At 37.6% G+C, this 16,377-nt stretch overlaps 1 protein-coding gene across 1 annotated transcript; it reads right to left on the bottom strand.

The window, feature by feature from the left end:
• Positions 1-11,806: 11,806 nt before the first annotated feature.
• On the bottom strand, positions 11,807-14,089 carry LOC108956873 (cytochrome P450 CYP749A22-like). The gene is made up of 5 exons (XM_039306979.1): positions 13,915-14,089; positions 13,478-13,701; positions 12,973-13,205; positions 12,457-12,835; positions 11,807-12,383 (listed from the first exon to the last, which is right to left on the bottom strand). Exons 1-5 carry the CDS (start codon positions 14,087-14,089, stop codon positions 11,955-11,957), a joined length of 1,440 nt encoding a protein of 479 aa, XP_039162913.1. The 3' UTR covers positions 11,807-11,954.
• Positions 14,090-16,377: the final 2,288 nt, after the last annotated feature.

Below are 16,377 nucleotides of genomic sequence, written 5' to 3'. Positions count from 1 at the left end.
TCATCGCAAAATTCAAGCCCACGCAATTCCGCGGTCCCAAGCCGAAAGGGAGGAACGCAGCGGCGTTGTTGTTTGTAGCTTTAGCGATCCCTTCCGAGAACCTCTCCGGCTTGAAAAGGTGCACATCGTTGCCCCAAATTCGACGGTCATGGTGAATGGCCAGGGTCGGTATGTGGAGGACGATGTCCGCAGGGAGAACGAGACTTCCCAACGTGACTTGCTTTTTGACTTTTCTGAAGACGCTGATGACGGGAGGGTACAGTCGAAGCGATTCGTTAATGATCATCCCTACCTGTGGAAAAAAAAACCACATTTACAAGTACATGAGGCATATAGACTATGTTGGTAAAAAGAGAACTACATTTACATACCGTTTTGAGTTTCATCATTCCATCATGGTTGGGATCTTCATTGCCAAATACATTGGTCACCTCTTTTCTTGCTTCCTGTTGCCAATCTTTGTGAATTGCAAGGAGGAAGAGTGTCCAAGTGAGGACAGAATTTGTTGTTTCTTGTCCTGCGAAATAGAACGTCTTGCACTCGTCTATGACATCATCAATCGTGATTCTCTTGCTCTCGTCCGGATCATGATACGCCTTCAAAAGAGACCCTAAAAAGTCATTCCCATAATTGTTCATTTCTCCCGTATTCACCTTCTCTTCTCTATTTTTGATTATTTCTAACACCGCATCGTGTATTGCCTTCTCTAGTCTCTCGGAATCAATTTCATCGCTTGTTTTCCATATCTTTCTACACAAAGAAACGCATGAATCAACTTTTAAACCAAGCCAAAATTGGCACTATTGTTCACAAGAGAAAAAAAAAGATTTATTGAAATAAAAAGACCATAATGTTCACCAGAATTTCTTTTTCTTTTTTTAAAAAAAAAGTACCTTACTCCGGGAAGTCTTAATTTGAAAAGATTTCGCGACACTATAGTAGTCAACTCGCCCAACATTCGGAAGATATTTCTCCCTTCAATGTAGCTACTTCCAAATGCTGTCCTGGAAATGACATCAGACGTGATCCCCGTAAACTCTTCGAACAACTCAACCTCTCTGGCTTCTAGATTCTGCCATCTCTTGAGCAGCATGTGAACACTATCCACCATTGCTGGAATCATGCACTGCATATTCACAATTTATGGTATAATTAGCAACAGTTCTCATGCATGTTCGAAGCCCTTGGATGGCCCTGAAACATACATACTCAATTATCATTATGCATATATAACAAGACAGTATATGGTTAAAATCATGTAATAACATGAATTAACAAGTTTTCCTGTTATGTCTATCATTCAGCATATTACAAAATCACGATATATCTAACAAAAATTGATAGAAACCCACGTCGTGTCAGACAATTGACTTCTAAGTAGCAAGATAGTAAACGACCTTCAAGCTTTCTCCATGGAAGGCAAGGTGTGCCAATCTACGTTGCCTTGCCCATTTTTCGCGTTTAGTACTAAAGAGCCCGTCGCCAAAAAGCTTCCTGATGTTTTCTTGGAAGTCTGGCTTTACATATATTTTATCTCTGTTGTTAAGTACCTCTTTGACTAGCTCAGTGTCTGAGATTGATAGTAGAGCTTCAGGACCATGCCAAAATAGAAAAATTCCTCCTACATATCATCAAGAAAAGGAAAAGAATAAATTCCACTAACAAATGAAGGCATGTTGTTAACAAGAGATTGAATATAGGACAATTTAATATTAAATTATACTAGATGAACCTTGAACCTACCTGACTGTGACCAATTAAGTGTGCTAATTCTAGCTAATTACAAGTGAAAAACATATATACATATACACATACATACATACATACATACATATATATATATATATATATATATATATATATACACATATACTTAAAAAGAAAACTATTTGCGTTTGATATTGAGAAGATATCCATTTGCTATACTATAATCAAAAGGTTCAACCAAAAGTAGGGAGGTCCTTCCGTGCCTCGTGAAGCCTTTGCCCTTTGTACTTAATTGGTTTCCACCATAACTTGTGAAGTAAGAATTGAGGAAAGGAGCAACATCAATGTGCTCAGCAAGAAACCCAGAAAATCCATGGCTAATTCTCAAAGTCCTTCACATGCAAGATTCTATGTTTTCTTTTGGTGGTCGACTTTGGCGGCTTGTGAAATCCATGGCTAATTCTCAACGTCCTAAATTTATTGCATTTGTGCCAATTCAACTCCAAACCTTTTAATCTAGCTAATTTAGTCCTAAACCTTTTGACAAATTGTTAATACAATCCATCCAATAAATTTTGGCAAAAAATTGTTGATGTAGACGTATCTTATGTGACATGTGCCAACCACAAGCGATAGTTGACCTCACTTAAGTAGGGGTTAGCCTCGCTTGAGCAAGGGTCAACCTCACTAGGCATTGCTTCGGCAAAGGCCAGCGCCGGTGAGGCTAGCCCTCGCCCAAGCCAAGGTGGCGAGGCTGCCCCATGATTGGTGCTTGCCCTCACCTCTAGTAGGCAAGGGTGACCTTCACCTAGACCAAGGTGGCCTTGTTAGACCTCGCCTTCCTTTTGGCAATGCTAGCCATCACCAATGGCTGGTTGCTAATAACCAACCACTAGTGAAAAGAAAAAATAAATAAAGAAAGATAAAAAGTTAAAAAAATTATTAAAAAATTGTTAACATTAGTAATAACAGAACTGTGTAGGATGACTAGCATTGACATCAGCAATTTCCACACGAAATTGATCGCATGGTTATATTGAAACTAAATTGGCTAAATTAACATGTTTAGAATTCAATTGATGTCTTTATAATATATTTAAAACTTTCTTGGTAATTTCCCACCATTTCTTTAGAATATTCCTTTACTTAATTCAAAGTGTTACCACTTTTGGAGACAACCAGCACTTGCAATAATGTTTTAGTTTCTATTTAAACTTTTTACGTATTAAATAGTCTATTTAGTTGGCAAAGATATCTAATACTAGAGTAGGAAATCCCGAGCTCAAATACTAGAGTAGGAAATCCTAAGGTCAAATATTTCCTTATTATCTATTGGTCTCATACAATTTTATAGTTTTTTTTTTTGTGGATTTTTATAGATGTGTTTGTTCTGTATATATGTACGAGTGTACCAAGAATGGATCGTATTAATTGAAAAAAATAAAATAAAACATGCAACGTTCAAGATAGATCTTTTGCACAATTTAATTATATTCATTTCCATTGTCATCCCCACAGCTATATATATTTCAAATAGTCCCCTCCATTTATCATTAAAAGATCCAGCACACATCGTTGACTTGCTAAAGCTCCATCATTTTCTCCGCGGAAATTGCATTTTTGCACGATGATTTCGCAAATTCACGCAGGCAGTGTCGATGCTTAATGATTGGGCACGAGTACAATATTATTTATTTTCATGAATATTTCTAACAGTATGTTTTTTAGGAAAAAAATTTCTGATAAAAGAATATACTTTCTGTAAAAATCTTTTTCAAGAAAAATACTTTCTTATTTTTCAAATTAGGGAATTCATTTTATAACTTTAAATATGCATATTTTATTTAATGTTAAGACTTGATAGTATAATAAAGTTATCGTCATTTTCATGATTTAGGATTACTTGTCTTGGGTCCACTAAAACAGCATCGTTACGTCCGCCTGAGGATTGACGATATCGAAAAAGTTCGCTCTCAAGTTATAAAAGAAGGCGAAAAGTTGAAAACTAAAGCCACATCGAACACGCGTCATGGGAGCATCACTTTGACTTTTACCTTTTCAATTTGTTGATTACTCGTTTTGTTTTGAAGGCTAAAAGTGTGATTTTATTTTTATAATGGGATTTTAAGCCCAAAAAGGTCCAACTTTGTGCGAAATTTAAACACTCATGAACAAATTGTTCAACAATTTTACCGGGAGAAATCATCCAATCAATTCCAAACCTATTGCATATATGTTAATTCCATCATAAATTTTTTAATTTTTTGTCAATTTAGTTTTAAATATTTACGCAAAATTCCAATATAGTTCTACCAGTCAATTTTTGCAAGAAATCATCGAAGTGGCAGTAGAACGGTCAAGCAATAACTAGATTGCCACATTAGTGATTTCTAGCAAAATTAGGCCAAAAGAATTATGTAAGAATTTCATGCATAGATTTAAGACTAAATTGACAAAATTGAAATATTTAAAAACTGAACTAATATTTATGTAATAGATTTAGAATTAATTGATCGATTTTATTCAATTAGCCGTACGGATGTGAAATAAAAAGGATGCTGAAATATGTAGTGCATTTGGGGTAGCATTAGCTTAAGTTTTTTTTTACTTTAATTTAAACATTTTTTACTTTTGAAATATGATTTTTTTATTTCTGAGTTGATTGTGCTTATTATAGATAGTTTTATATCGAAGTGGGACATCTCAACAAGTAAGTATTTTCATTCGATTCTTCTTATCTACAAGAATTAGTTAAAAGAAACAAAAATCTAGGTAATCTGATGTTTGGCTTCTAGCTTCTGCTACCTCTAACCGGAGACTAATGCCTAATCTAACTTAGATTGCTAATGGAGCTCAAGTTTCATTAATACCTCGAAGAGGGATCAAACAATGAATTGACTCCACTGCTAGTAAACTAGGCACATCTAGAGATCATACTGATATTCTCTTTTCAATAACCCAACAGTGCGATTGTAAATGCCTAATTATTTGGAAAATCCATAAGGGTCCTATAAGTTCTTTGAATTGGGATCCATGCCTTTGGCTTGTATAGGTAATTCTTACCCCGTGCGGTTTGCATGCAGTTTAGCGGATCATATATCAACTCCCTTTTTATTCACGATATGCTTTTAACTTTCTTATTAGGGGACACTCTTGAAGTTAGGTTACCTTTTTATTTCTTCAATAACATAGTAACTAGAGGTGTCAATGGTTCCAATTTCCATGATACCCAAACCAAACGGAACCATTTGGAGTCACACCTATTTCAACCCAAACTGTGGACAGACTCGACCTGAACCAAAAATGCAGTTCGGGTCGAGTTTTCGGGTTTTCCTCTTATTTTTTCCTTACTATTTCAAGCATATGCCTTGATTGAGCATCAAGTTGTTCCAAACCTAGTCTACCACATTTGATTTCACTTCCAAATCAGTCGGACAAAGAAATCTAGCAACAAGCTAAATTAGCAAAACCTACACAAGAAGTTTAGTTTCTTGAAACACCAAAACTTTAATCATGGAACACATTTGGTCAGGTTAACTATTATGTGCTTGCAAAGATATACAAACATAATATCAAGCATGATAATAAAAAGGAATGATGAATGACCAAGATCTCCCATCTCTTCATCTATAAAGCGAATATTTTTCAACAAATTCAATTAGAGTCAAGCAATCTCCATAATGGCCAAAAAGACAGTATTAGATAAATCTCTCGAGGAGAATCTTTCAAACGACCCAATTAATTGCTGATATTGTGAATTTTCCAATCATGAGGAAAATACCCACATATGTTTTTCTAATGATGCTCCAGTTTGCAAGGTACTGTATTCATGTTACAAACAGTAATTATATAACTCTGCTTTCAATTTTTTTGCTCCAGTCTAAAGAATGAAAGCATCCAATGGTGCAATTATTCAACAATGAAGCTTTAGGGAGAACGATAAAACTTGCCTGCTGATCTCTTACACCAGCAACACCTTCTCTACGGTGAGACCTTTTTTTTCTTTTCCACTTTTTGGATTGAATCTTTAAATATTATCTATTGATGAATTATAGTGCTTTTTTAGGATTCTCCGGAATGTAGACAAGAAGGGACGAAGAAGGAAGAGGAGGGAAAAAAAATTCGGAACCCAAACCAATTTGTCAAACTATTCTAATTCCTTTACTTTCTCAAACCAAAAGGATCAAAATTTTGGAGTCAGATTGGATTGGTTCAGTTCGGGTATTTTTGATGCCCCTAAGTAACTGTATTATTCTCTATATAGGCCTAATTAATTTATATGGTGTTTTATCTCTGTTGATGTCTCCTGGAAATTCTAGCTTTACATAGGTTTTATCTCCGTTGTTAAGTACCTCTTTGACTAGCTCGGTGTCTGAGATAAATAGGAAAGCTTGAGGACCATACCAATGCAGGTAAATCCCCCCTACGTACCGTTTGAAGGCATAGCGTTAGCAAGAGCTTGAATATAAAACAATTGAAATACAATGAAGTTACTCTAGATGGCTCTACATGACTTATGACCAAGTGTATGTTAATTCTATATTATATATTCATCAATAGATGAGCTAGATATTATAAAAGTAGGACCTAAATTACCATATAGTTTATTCCACTTGTGAATGTGAGGCTCAACGATGGGTAAAATCTCATGAGAAACATTTGTCATGGGCTCGTTCATCTTCATCATGACATCCTTCTTCAGCTTGGATATTTCCTTGGTGCAGCCATGGATGAACTTGTAGGGAGGGCCTTTGATCCCTTGTGAAGCCATTGCCCTCTGTACTCGAATCGGTCTCCACCATAGCTTTTGGAGCAATTTGGTAAGAATTGAGGAGAGAAACAAAACCAAAATGCTCAACAAGAAACCCAACAAATCCATGGCTAATTTGGCTTATTTCCGAAGTTGAGAGGCCGAAAAGGAAAAGCTCTTTTTGGTGGATACGAAATCGAAGTGCCCATTTTATAGCCACTTTATTGCGTGAAACCTTGGTTTTCGTATTTGTTTAAAATTTGAAATTGCAACACCTCCCCATTTATTTTATTTCATTTCATTTCAGTCCGTTGACTTTGGTGGCTTGGCCGGACAGAGACGTAACGGAGGTGGTTACTCCAAGATCATCCTTTGGTTGACTCAACCTGCCACCTCATTGGGAGATTTCAAACTTAATATTGGGATGGAAAAGTAAAGTATACTTTTGAATATTTTTTTCTTTTTTCCAAGTGCTAGGTGTTTAGTCTTTTTTTAGCATAGTGATAATGTTAGTTAAATGTGACAGTTCTGAGATCTTAGCAACATAAGTATATTTTTATTAGATATCGAAGTGTGAAAGTACACCAGTATTTGCATAATGAACTAGTTTCTTCAAAGATTTTGCGACAAAATTGATGAAACCATATTACTCTACCAATAAAAATGGGAATAAGCTCACTAGAAGTTGTATAATTTATCACGAAGATGTAATGAAGTCCTAAAATTTTCAAAAAGTGCTATTAATAAAAGGATTTAATTTGACTTGACTAATTTAACAAGTTTTATGACTTGATTTTACATTTTGAAAATTTTAGGATTCGTTTGCACTTTTGTGGCAAGTTTTAGAACGGACTTGTATTTTTGAGAAGTTTTATGACTAAATTACACTTGGTTAACAAGTTTTAAGACTTCCAATACACTTATTCCATAAACATAAAAGCTTCAATAGTGAAGTTAGATCTTTTGCACATTTTAATGAAATTGGTTTCCATTATAACGTTACAAGCTATAAATTTTCATATATTGTCAACTTCATTCATTATTGAAAGATCCAAGCACAAAAGGAGGACTCGCCAAAGCTCCATTCTTTTTCTCCTCGAAAATTGCATTTTTGCATGTTGTATTCCAATAATTCACATGGGCAGTGCTGGTGCGAGATGTTCGGACATGAGCCTAACATTGAAATTTTGTCTAAGTGTCCTTTCGTTTAGTCCATTTCACGGGAGAATTTATAAAGTTTGCACTGCAAGTCCATTTTTTAAAGCTATAACGTCATCAGTTGTGAAAACTAGCGATTGACATTAAATAAACAGAGCAAGACTATGAATAGGATACCCGAGTTATGTTGTTCGGTCGATATGGTGTACGTCCATAGGAAGAATAGCTCAGGAGACCATAATAAATCTAACGATAAAACATATATTACAACAACACTCGAATTGCTTAAACATTTTGAGTGCTTTTCCGTTCCCAATTATTCTCAATAACTCACATCGTGTTTAGCTCCGCAATTTCTCACGAATTGATCTATTAATCTCACAAACAAATTCACAAATCTCACAAGAAGATTTAATCGACTTCAACACTCTCAGATTGTTACCGGAGTAATCCACGAAGAAGTCACATTTTGGATACTCTTCACAAAAAAAAAAAAAAAGAAAAAAGAAAAACTTACTTCTTATATAATAATATTTGGATAAAAATTAGGAAACTTATTCAAATTATGATACTCACTTAAACAAGGAGACTCCCTATTTGAGTCAAGTTTCCTTCACCATCTCAAACTCGAGAATATCTTCAACAATCTTCACTTTGGCTCGATATTCGAGACAACTCTAAATCACTTTACTAGAAATCCAAACTTCACTATAACTCTCCTATAACCTTTCATGGGCTCAATTGCCACAAACATCCTTCCAGTTTAAGCTGCACTTGAATTTCGCCAACTTGTAGATCTTATCATAACACCAACTCCACCTGCAACTTTAACTTCTGCACAAGGAAATGCTTACCTTAGAGCAATGAAAGCATCTACAATGTTAGTTAGATTTTCACATTAACAATGTAAATATAATTTATAATTAACAAACAATTCAGTTAATATTTTTAGGATTTTCGTTTATCTAATGAAAATCATTCTTAACATGACATAAGACATGATTTATTTATTTATTTATTTTTGGTGACCCATGAATCCCGTACAGTCGGCAGCCGGCTAGTAAACCTGGGGGGACACGTAAGCGGGATGACCCATCACCTCCGGTGTCCTACTTAAGACCCCAAGCGACTGTGAGGAGATTTGAACTATTCTCCCTCGTGAGGAGGAGAGAGCCCAAACCATCGCAGCCATCAAGGCGGTGGTCATGATTTATTTAAATGTCCTAATCCTAACAACAATTAAACACATTATTCTAGCTGGACGGACGGATTCATGGAACCATTCTAATATGATGACGTACAAAGCATGCGTACTCTAATGTGACACTCAATTTTTGAGTGCCGGACACCCCAAGTATCAAAATTTGGCATGGGTGGATATTTAAGTGTTAAAACTTTCAAAAAATACATTTAATTGTCAAAATTAGAGAAGAAATAAACATTTAAGTGCTAACAACGATAATTTCCTATCAAACTACTAACGTACCTTTTTCCGACGAGATTTGTTATTTTTAAAAAAATTATCCACATGGCACTGACACGGCTAGATAAGTCCAAAACCACTTTGTTTTACCCCTAAATTTGATTTTTGAGATAAACATAAATTAAATTCAAAAAAAAAAATTGAAGCTGAACAAGATGCGAAGTTGAAGCTGAAACCCCAGTCTAGCAAAAGTAGTGCAGAAGCTGACAAACACTGGAAGAAATCATCTTACGGTCTCTTAAGTTGACCAGAACTTGTGTGACGTTGGAGATCAAGAGTGACGGAAGTGGGAGAGAACAGAACGCTTTCTAAATGAACAGGGAATATCTAGTGCAAACAAATTCGCTGTTCTCCTCAGTAAACTGATGCAAGCGAATGCAGAACATCCAGACCCATTTGTACCTATTGGGTAAAAAACAAAAACTAAGATGCTCATCAAACTAGCCGAAAGAAAAGAATCAAGATGCTATCAAGCATGCAATGATGTGTTATCATATATACATAGAGTAAGGTACTCCTAAAGAAGAATATAATAGTAAAGATGTAAAAAAGAAAAAGAAAAAGAAGTTGAATAAGAAAATGGTATAATAGCTAGTCAAACTCAGGAGCAATTGGGGGGAAAGAACATAGCCTTTCGTTCATGGACTGCCACGAAATGATGCATATTTCAACAATGATGAGCGATATCAACACGCATGTAAAAAAGTCCGATCTCCCCTTTTCACGGTCGGCAATTCCTCCATCTGTGTCCACCGAAACAACAGAGCAAATCATGACTTGGATAAATAAATAGAAAAAAAGATCAAGAAAACAATTCATTGAAGCAAAACAGGGTTAAAATCAAATTTGGATCGACTTTTCCATCATAAAAAGAAATGGAATTAAAATGTGAAAAAGGCCGTTTGCTCTTAGCAATTTCACAGTATCTTGTTTAATCTATTTTCTGGGTGGGGCGGTCCGATTCTTGGGTAGACATGATCCGATTGCACACCCGTACTCCGAACACCTAGCACGGCAAGAGATCACTTCTTCTCTATTTTTTTTTCCTCCTCTTTTGTTATTTGCTTGCTTTGTCTTTTTTTTTTTTTTTTTCATCTTGCTTCTTCTCTCCGTCTCCCTCTCTCTCATGCTGTCAGGACTCAGAATAGCAAGGCAAGAGACCGTAGGACCATCCGCGGACCTTGTGTACCAAGCCAGCACCGTTGGCCACATTCGACCACCGCTTTCATCACCGCCTGTCGCGACACACATGACATACAAAGAAACCGCACGCTACTCCACGGATGGGAACGGAGGTCCACAAACATGTCAAATGATCAACAAGCGCTCAGAACCAAACCAAAATCACGGGAAATCTATACAAGCTTGTTTCAGGCATTTTAGCGAACACATGGAGGGTGTTGGCTAAAGGGAATCTTTAGACTTGCTCGGCATGCAAACTCGACCAAAATAGAGAACAACGGACCAGCAAAACTTGACGTCAACAGTGGGACGATTCGTTTACGTCCAATATAAATACGAGGGTCAGCAAGCTTCAGCCATAAACGGAGGACACAAACGGGCGCCTAACTCGAGCATTTCAGCAAACAATTAATATTCGCAAACCGAGGAGTAAAAAACGGGGACGACCGAGCCCGAGAGCCCGAGCTCGAGCGGGGACTCACAGCGATCAACATGCTAAGCCTCGAGACCACAGTACGTACACAAATAAAGCAGGAAACTCGCACGAACCGGACAACGGCTGCTTGGTCCGGCGAGCCCGAAACACAGCATAGGCACGAAGAAAAAGGGCGGTCGGCCCACGGTCCCTACCCGGCTCAAGGCGTCGGACGGCGGACAAGCCCAACGATCGGGCTACGTCCGTCCGCCTCCCGCGCCCCCGAGGCGGGATCCTTGGAATGCCGATCCCGAGACGAGACGATCTGAGAGAAGAGAGAGAGAGAAAGAAGAGATACGGAACGCGACCCGCCGTCCGTCGGTTCGGGAAAGGAGGGGGCACCGCCTGCGAGTTCCTGGCCGTACTCGCTCACTCCTAGTTTCTCACTTTGCTCTCTCTCACCGCTTCCCCTCCCTCCCTCTCTCTCTCTCTCTCAAGACACTTTGCTCTCTCTCTCTGTGGCGATTTTCCCTCCCCTCTCCCTTTGACCTCTCAAGACTTTCGTCGGTTCGGGAAAGGTCTTGGCTGCCGGGGAAGGTAGCCGAACCAGTGTCCCAGGAGGAAGAAGGCAAGCCGGTCTAGAGGCAGCCGGGCCTGCGGAAGGGGAGCGGACCGGGGAAGAGATGGGCCCTGAGCCCATGCCGGGTGTGGGGGGAGAGTAAGAAAAAAGGGGCTGGGCTTTCGCCCAGCACCCCAGCCCTCTCCCCCTTTTTTTTTAAAAAAAATTATTTATCCGAAATGCAGTAAAATGAGGGAAAATAAAATAGAAACTAAACCTTAGTAGATGCAAATAATATTAATACTTAGGTGATGTGAAAATCATTTTTTGTTTGGGTCAAATTGATCCTAATAATTTTTTTTATGCAACAATTTAATCATAAATATTTAGCCAAAACTTATGTGTCAACAATTACTTGTATTTGCCATTATCTATTTAGCGTCACTTACATGATCTTGATAGAAAGTGGTTATCAACCTCTCTTCTCATGCTGATCGTTATTACTGCTTACAAACGAAGGAAAATGAAACCAAGGATAGGATACACGAAGCATAGAACAGCATTGAAGGCAGTGGTCACTGACGGAGTGTGAAACAAGGGGATCGAGGCAAGCTACATGACAACTTTAGGAGCACGATGACCGTGCATTATTGAACGTTTATCCTTTTCTTACTCTAATGTAACACGCACGTATTCACACCTAGAGGGGATGAAGAATCACTTTGACTCCATGTTGAGGGCGCATGGCGAGGATCTGGGTCGGCAAGTGGATGTAGTCAGGGGAGAGAGTGAAGCTGTAGCGCTGTAGAATCATCGCGATGGTGATCTTCGCCTCGTTCATCGCGAAATACAGGCCCACGCAGCTCCGTGGTCCCAAGCCGAATGGGAGGAACGCGGCGGCGTTGTTGTTTGTAGCTTTGGCGATCCCTTCCGAGAATCTCTCTGGCTTGAAAAGACGCACGTCGTCGCCCCAAATTCGAGGGTCGTGGTGAATCTTCAGGATCGGTATGTGGAGGATGATGTCCGGAGGAAGAAGGAGATTTCCTAATGTGACTTGCCTTTCGACTTTTCTAATGACGTTGATGACAGGAGGATACAATCGAAGCGTTTCGTTAATGATCATCTCTACCTGAAAAGACAACCACATTTACAAAAACATGAGTATATGGACTATGTTCGTGAAAAGACAACTAGTTACATACAGTTTTGAGTTTCATGATTCCTTCATGATTGGGATCTTCATCGCCAAATACATCGGCCACCTCTTTTCTGGCTTCTTCTTGCCAATCTTTGTAGATTGCAAGGAGGAAGAATGTCCAAGTGAGGATGGAATTCGTCGTTTCTTGTCCTGCTAAATAGAATGTCTTGCACTCATCCACGAGATCATTGATCGTGATTCTCTTGCTCTCATCTGGATCATGATAGGCCTTCAGAAGAGACCCTAAGAAGTCGTTCCCATAGTCGTCTATTTCTCCTGCATTCAACTTCTTCTCTCGCTTATCGATTATCCCTAACACCGCATCGCGTATTGCCTTCTCCAGTCGGTCGGACTTGATTTCATCACTCGTTCTCCATATCTTACTATAAAAAGAAAAACATGAATTGACTTTTAAACCAAGCCAAAATTACTATTACCATTGAGGCTCTATTCACCTGAAAAAATAGATTTAGCAAAATATAAAGACCCTAATGTTCACAAAGAAAAAAAAAACAAGTACCTAATTCCAGGAAGTCTTAATTTGAAAAGATTTCGCGATGCTATAATAGTCAACTCTCCCAACATTTGGAAAATATCTCTCCCTTCAATGTAGCTGCTTCCAAATGCCGTCCTGGAAATCACTTCCGACAAGATTGCTGTAAACTCTTCGAACAACTCAACCTCTTTGGCTTCTAAATTCTGCCATCTCTTGAGCAGCATGTGAACACTATCCACCATTGCTGGAATCATGCCCTGTATATTCACAATTTATGGTGCAATCAGCAACAGTTCTCACGCACGTTCTAAGCCCTTGCGTGGCTTAGAACGTACATACTCAATTCTTATTATGCATATATAACAAAATAGTATATGGTTATAATCATGTATTAATGCAAGTTAACAAGTTTTCCTATTATGTCTATCATTTGGCACATTACAAAATCACAATATATCTAACACAAATTGACGAGAATCCAAACGTCGTGTCAGACAATTGATTTCTAAGGAGCACGATAAAAGTTTACCTTCAAGCTTTCGCCATGGAAGGCGAGATGTGCCAATCTACGTTGCCTTGTCCATTTTTTGCCTTCAGTACTCACAAGCCCATCACCTAAAATCTTCTTGATGTCTCCTGGTAATTCTGGCTTCACATATGTTTTATCTCTGTCGTTAAGTGCCTCTTTGACTACCTCAGTGTCTGAGATAAGTAGTTGAGCTTGAGGACCATACCAATACAGATAAATTCCCCCTACATACCGTATGAAGGCATGATCTTAGCAAGGACTTGAACATAAAACAATTTAAATACAATAAAGTTACACTAGACGGACCTACATGACTTATAGCCAAGTGTATGTTAAATAACCACGCCAAGTAGTATTTTCACCCAAGGCTATAGTATATATTCATCAATAGAAAAGTTAGATATTATTTCTTATTATAAAAATAGGACCTAAATTACCATATATTTTATTCCACCGGTGAATGTGAGGCTCAACGATGGGTAAAATCTCATGAGAAACATTCTTCATGGGCCCGTTCATCTTCATCATGACATCCTCCTTCAATTTGAATATTTCCTTGGTGCTGCCATGGATGAACTTGTAGGGAGGGCCATTGATGCCTTGTGAAGCCATTGCCCTTTGTACTCGAATCGGTCTCCACCATAGCTTGTGGAGCAATTTGGTAAGAATTGAGGAGAGAAACAAAGCCGAAATGCCCAACAAGAAACCCAGAAAATCCATGGCTAATTGGCCTTATTTCCAAAGTTGAGGGGCGGAAAGGAAGAATTCTTATTGGGAGATATGAAATCGAAGTGCCCATTTTATAGCCACTTTATTGTGTGAGATGTTGGATTGCGTATAGGTTAAAAATTTGAAATTGCAACACCTCCGCATTTATTTTATTTCATTTCATTTCATTTCATCTCATTTCAGTCCGTCGACTTTGGCGGCTTGACTGGACAGAGATGTAAATGGAGGTTGTTACTCCAAGATCATCCTTTGCTTGACTCAACCTGCTACCACTTGGGAGATTTAAAACTTGATATTGGGATATAAAAGTAAAGTATTGTTTTGAAGATCTTTTACTCTCTTTTTTCAAATATTTAGGTGTCTAATCGTTTTCAAGCATAATAACAATATTAATTAAGCGGTTTTGAGATCTTAAGTATATTTTAGTGGACATCGAGTGTAAAAATCCAATGGCACTTGCGTAATGAATCGGTTTCTCCAAAGATTTTGTGAGACAAAATTGATGAGATCATATTAACCTATAAGTAAAAATAAAACATTCAACATTGAAGTTAGATCTTTTGCACATTTTAATTATTTTCATTTCCATTGCCAACGCGACAACCTATAAATTTTCGTATATTGTCCACTCCAATAATTATTTAAAGATCCAGCGCGAAAGGAGGACTTGCTAAAGCTCTATTCTTTTTCTCCTCGGAAATTTCATTTTGCATGTTGTATTCTCATAATTCACGTAGGTAGTCCTGGTGCGCAATGGTCCGACAGGAGCCTTATATTTTCATTTTCATAAATTTTGTCTAAGTGTGAGCGCCCTTTCATTTAATCCATTTCACGAGAAAGTTGATAAAGATTGCAGATGCAGGTCCTTTTTCTAAAGCTAGAACATTATCAGTTGTAAGAACAAGCGATCCAATTATAAAATAAATAGAACAAGATAGTAACTTAGATATCTACTTTACGTGATTCGGTCAATATAAAGTATATCAACGGAAAGAGCAGTTTAGAATTTTACTATAGATCAATTGATACGACAGAGTGTTTAGTTCACAATTCTTCATGAACTAATCTTTTAATTTCACAAATGAAATCGTAAATCTTACCACAAGATTTAATGGATTTCAACACTCTTGGATTGTTTAGGGTGTAATTCATGAAAATGCTGCCTCTTGGATATTTTTTACAAAGAAAACTCACTTCTTATATAGAAAAAATTTGGATAAAAAATGTGAAACCTATTCAAATTAGGATACCCACTCAAATTTAAAAAACTCCCTATTTAAATCAAGTTTTTCTTCGCCATTTCAAACTCGAGATATATTTTCAACAATCTCTACCTTGACTTGATATTTGAGCCAACTCTCAATCCCTTTGCTAGAAATTTGAACTTCTCTGCTACTCTCCTTGCATGGCTCAATTGCCACAAATATCTTCCTAGTCTAAGCTACACTTGAATTTCGCCACAACTATGAATCTTAATAAAATTCCAACTCCACTTGCACCTTTAGGTACTCCACAAGATTTTTAGACACAATCTCCTTTACCATAGATGAAACAAAACTATTTTGTTGCATCCATATCTTCATTAAACTTAGCAACTACAACAACCGTTGACTTTATAGGCTCCACCTTATTCAAAACATATTTTGTGTTGATTATTATGCTAGTACCCACTACCTTATGAGTTTATGATAGAAATTCCACCTTGAGCTAAATAACAAATAAATTCGTCTAAACATTACCACAGTCACTTCTACCCAAAAGTATTGGAGATTCGTCAAATGTAACCTATCTGTTGACAATAGGTGAATTTAACTCCAGACATCACAATGGATAGCTCCGCTCATCTCGTGCATAGTCTAAAAATGTGATTTCTGGCCCTCCAATCAAGCTTAACAATACTAATTCAAACATAACATGGGTAATCAACTATTCTTAGACTAGAATGATTGATGATGCTATTAGACCACACTTTGTTGGGAATTTTACATTCAATAACTATTAATGGGGATCTTTTTAGACCACACTTGCGTAGATCTAGATAAGGCTGCCTTGCTAGCAGCCACAATGGCCTCATTTGTGGTTGACGAGGCCGAGTGACCTTCGCCTAGTCATCGACAAGGGCTCGGTGGCCCTCTTCGGCCAAAGTTGTAGGAAATAGAAAATTAAAATTA

Source organism: Eucalyptus grandis, chromosome 2, assembly GCF_016545825.1.
Source record: "Eucalyptus grandis isolate ANBG69807.140 chromosome 2, ASM1654582v1, whole genome shotgun sequence".
NCBI classification, from domain to species: domain Eukaryota; kingdom Viridiplantae; phylum Streptophyta; class Magnoliopsida; order Myrtales; family Myrtaceae; genus Eucalyptus; species Eucalyptus grandis.
This window is presented reverse-complemented; position numbering and strand designations above follow the sequence as displayed.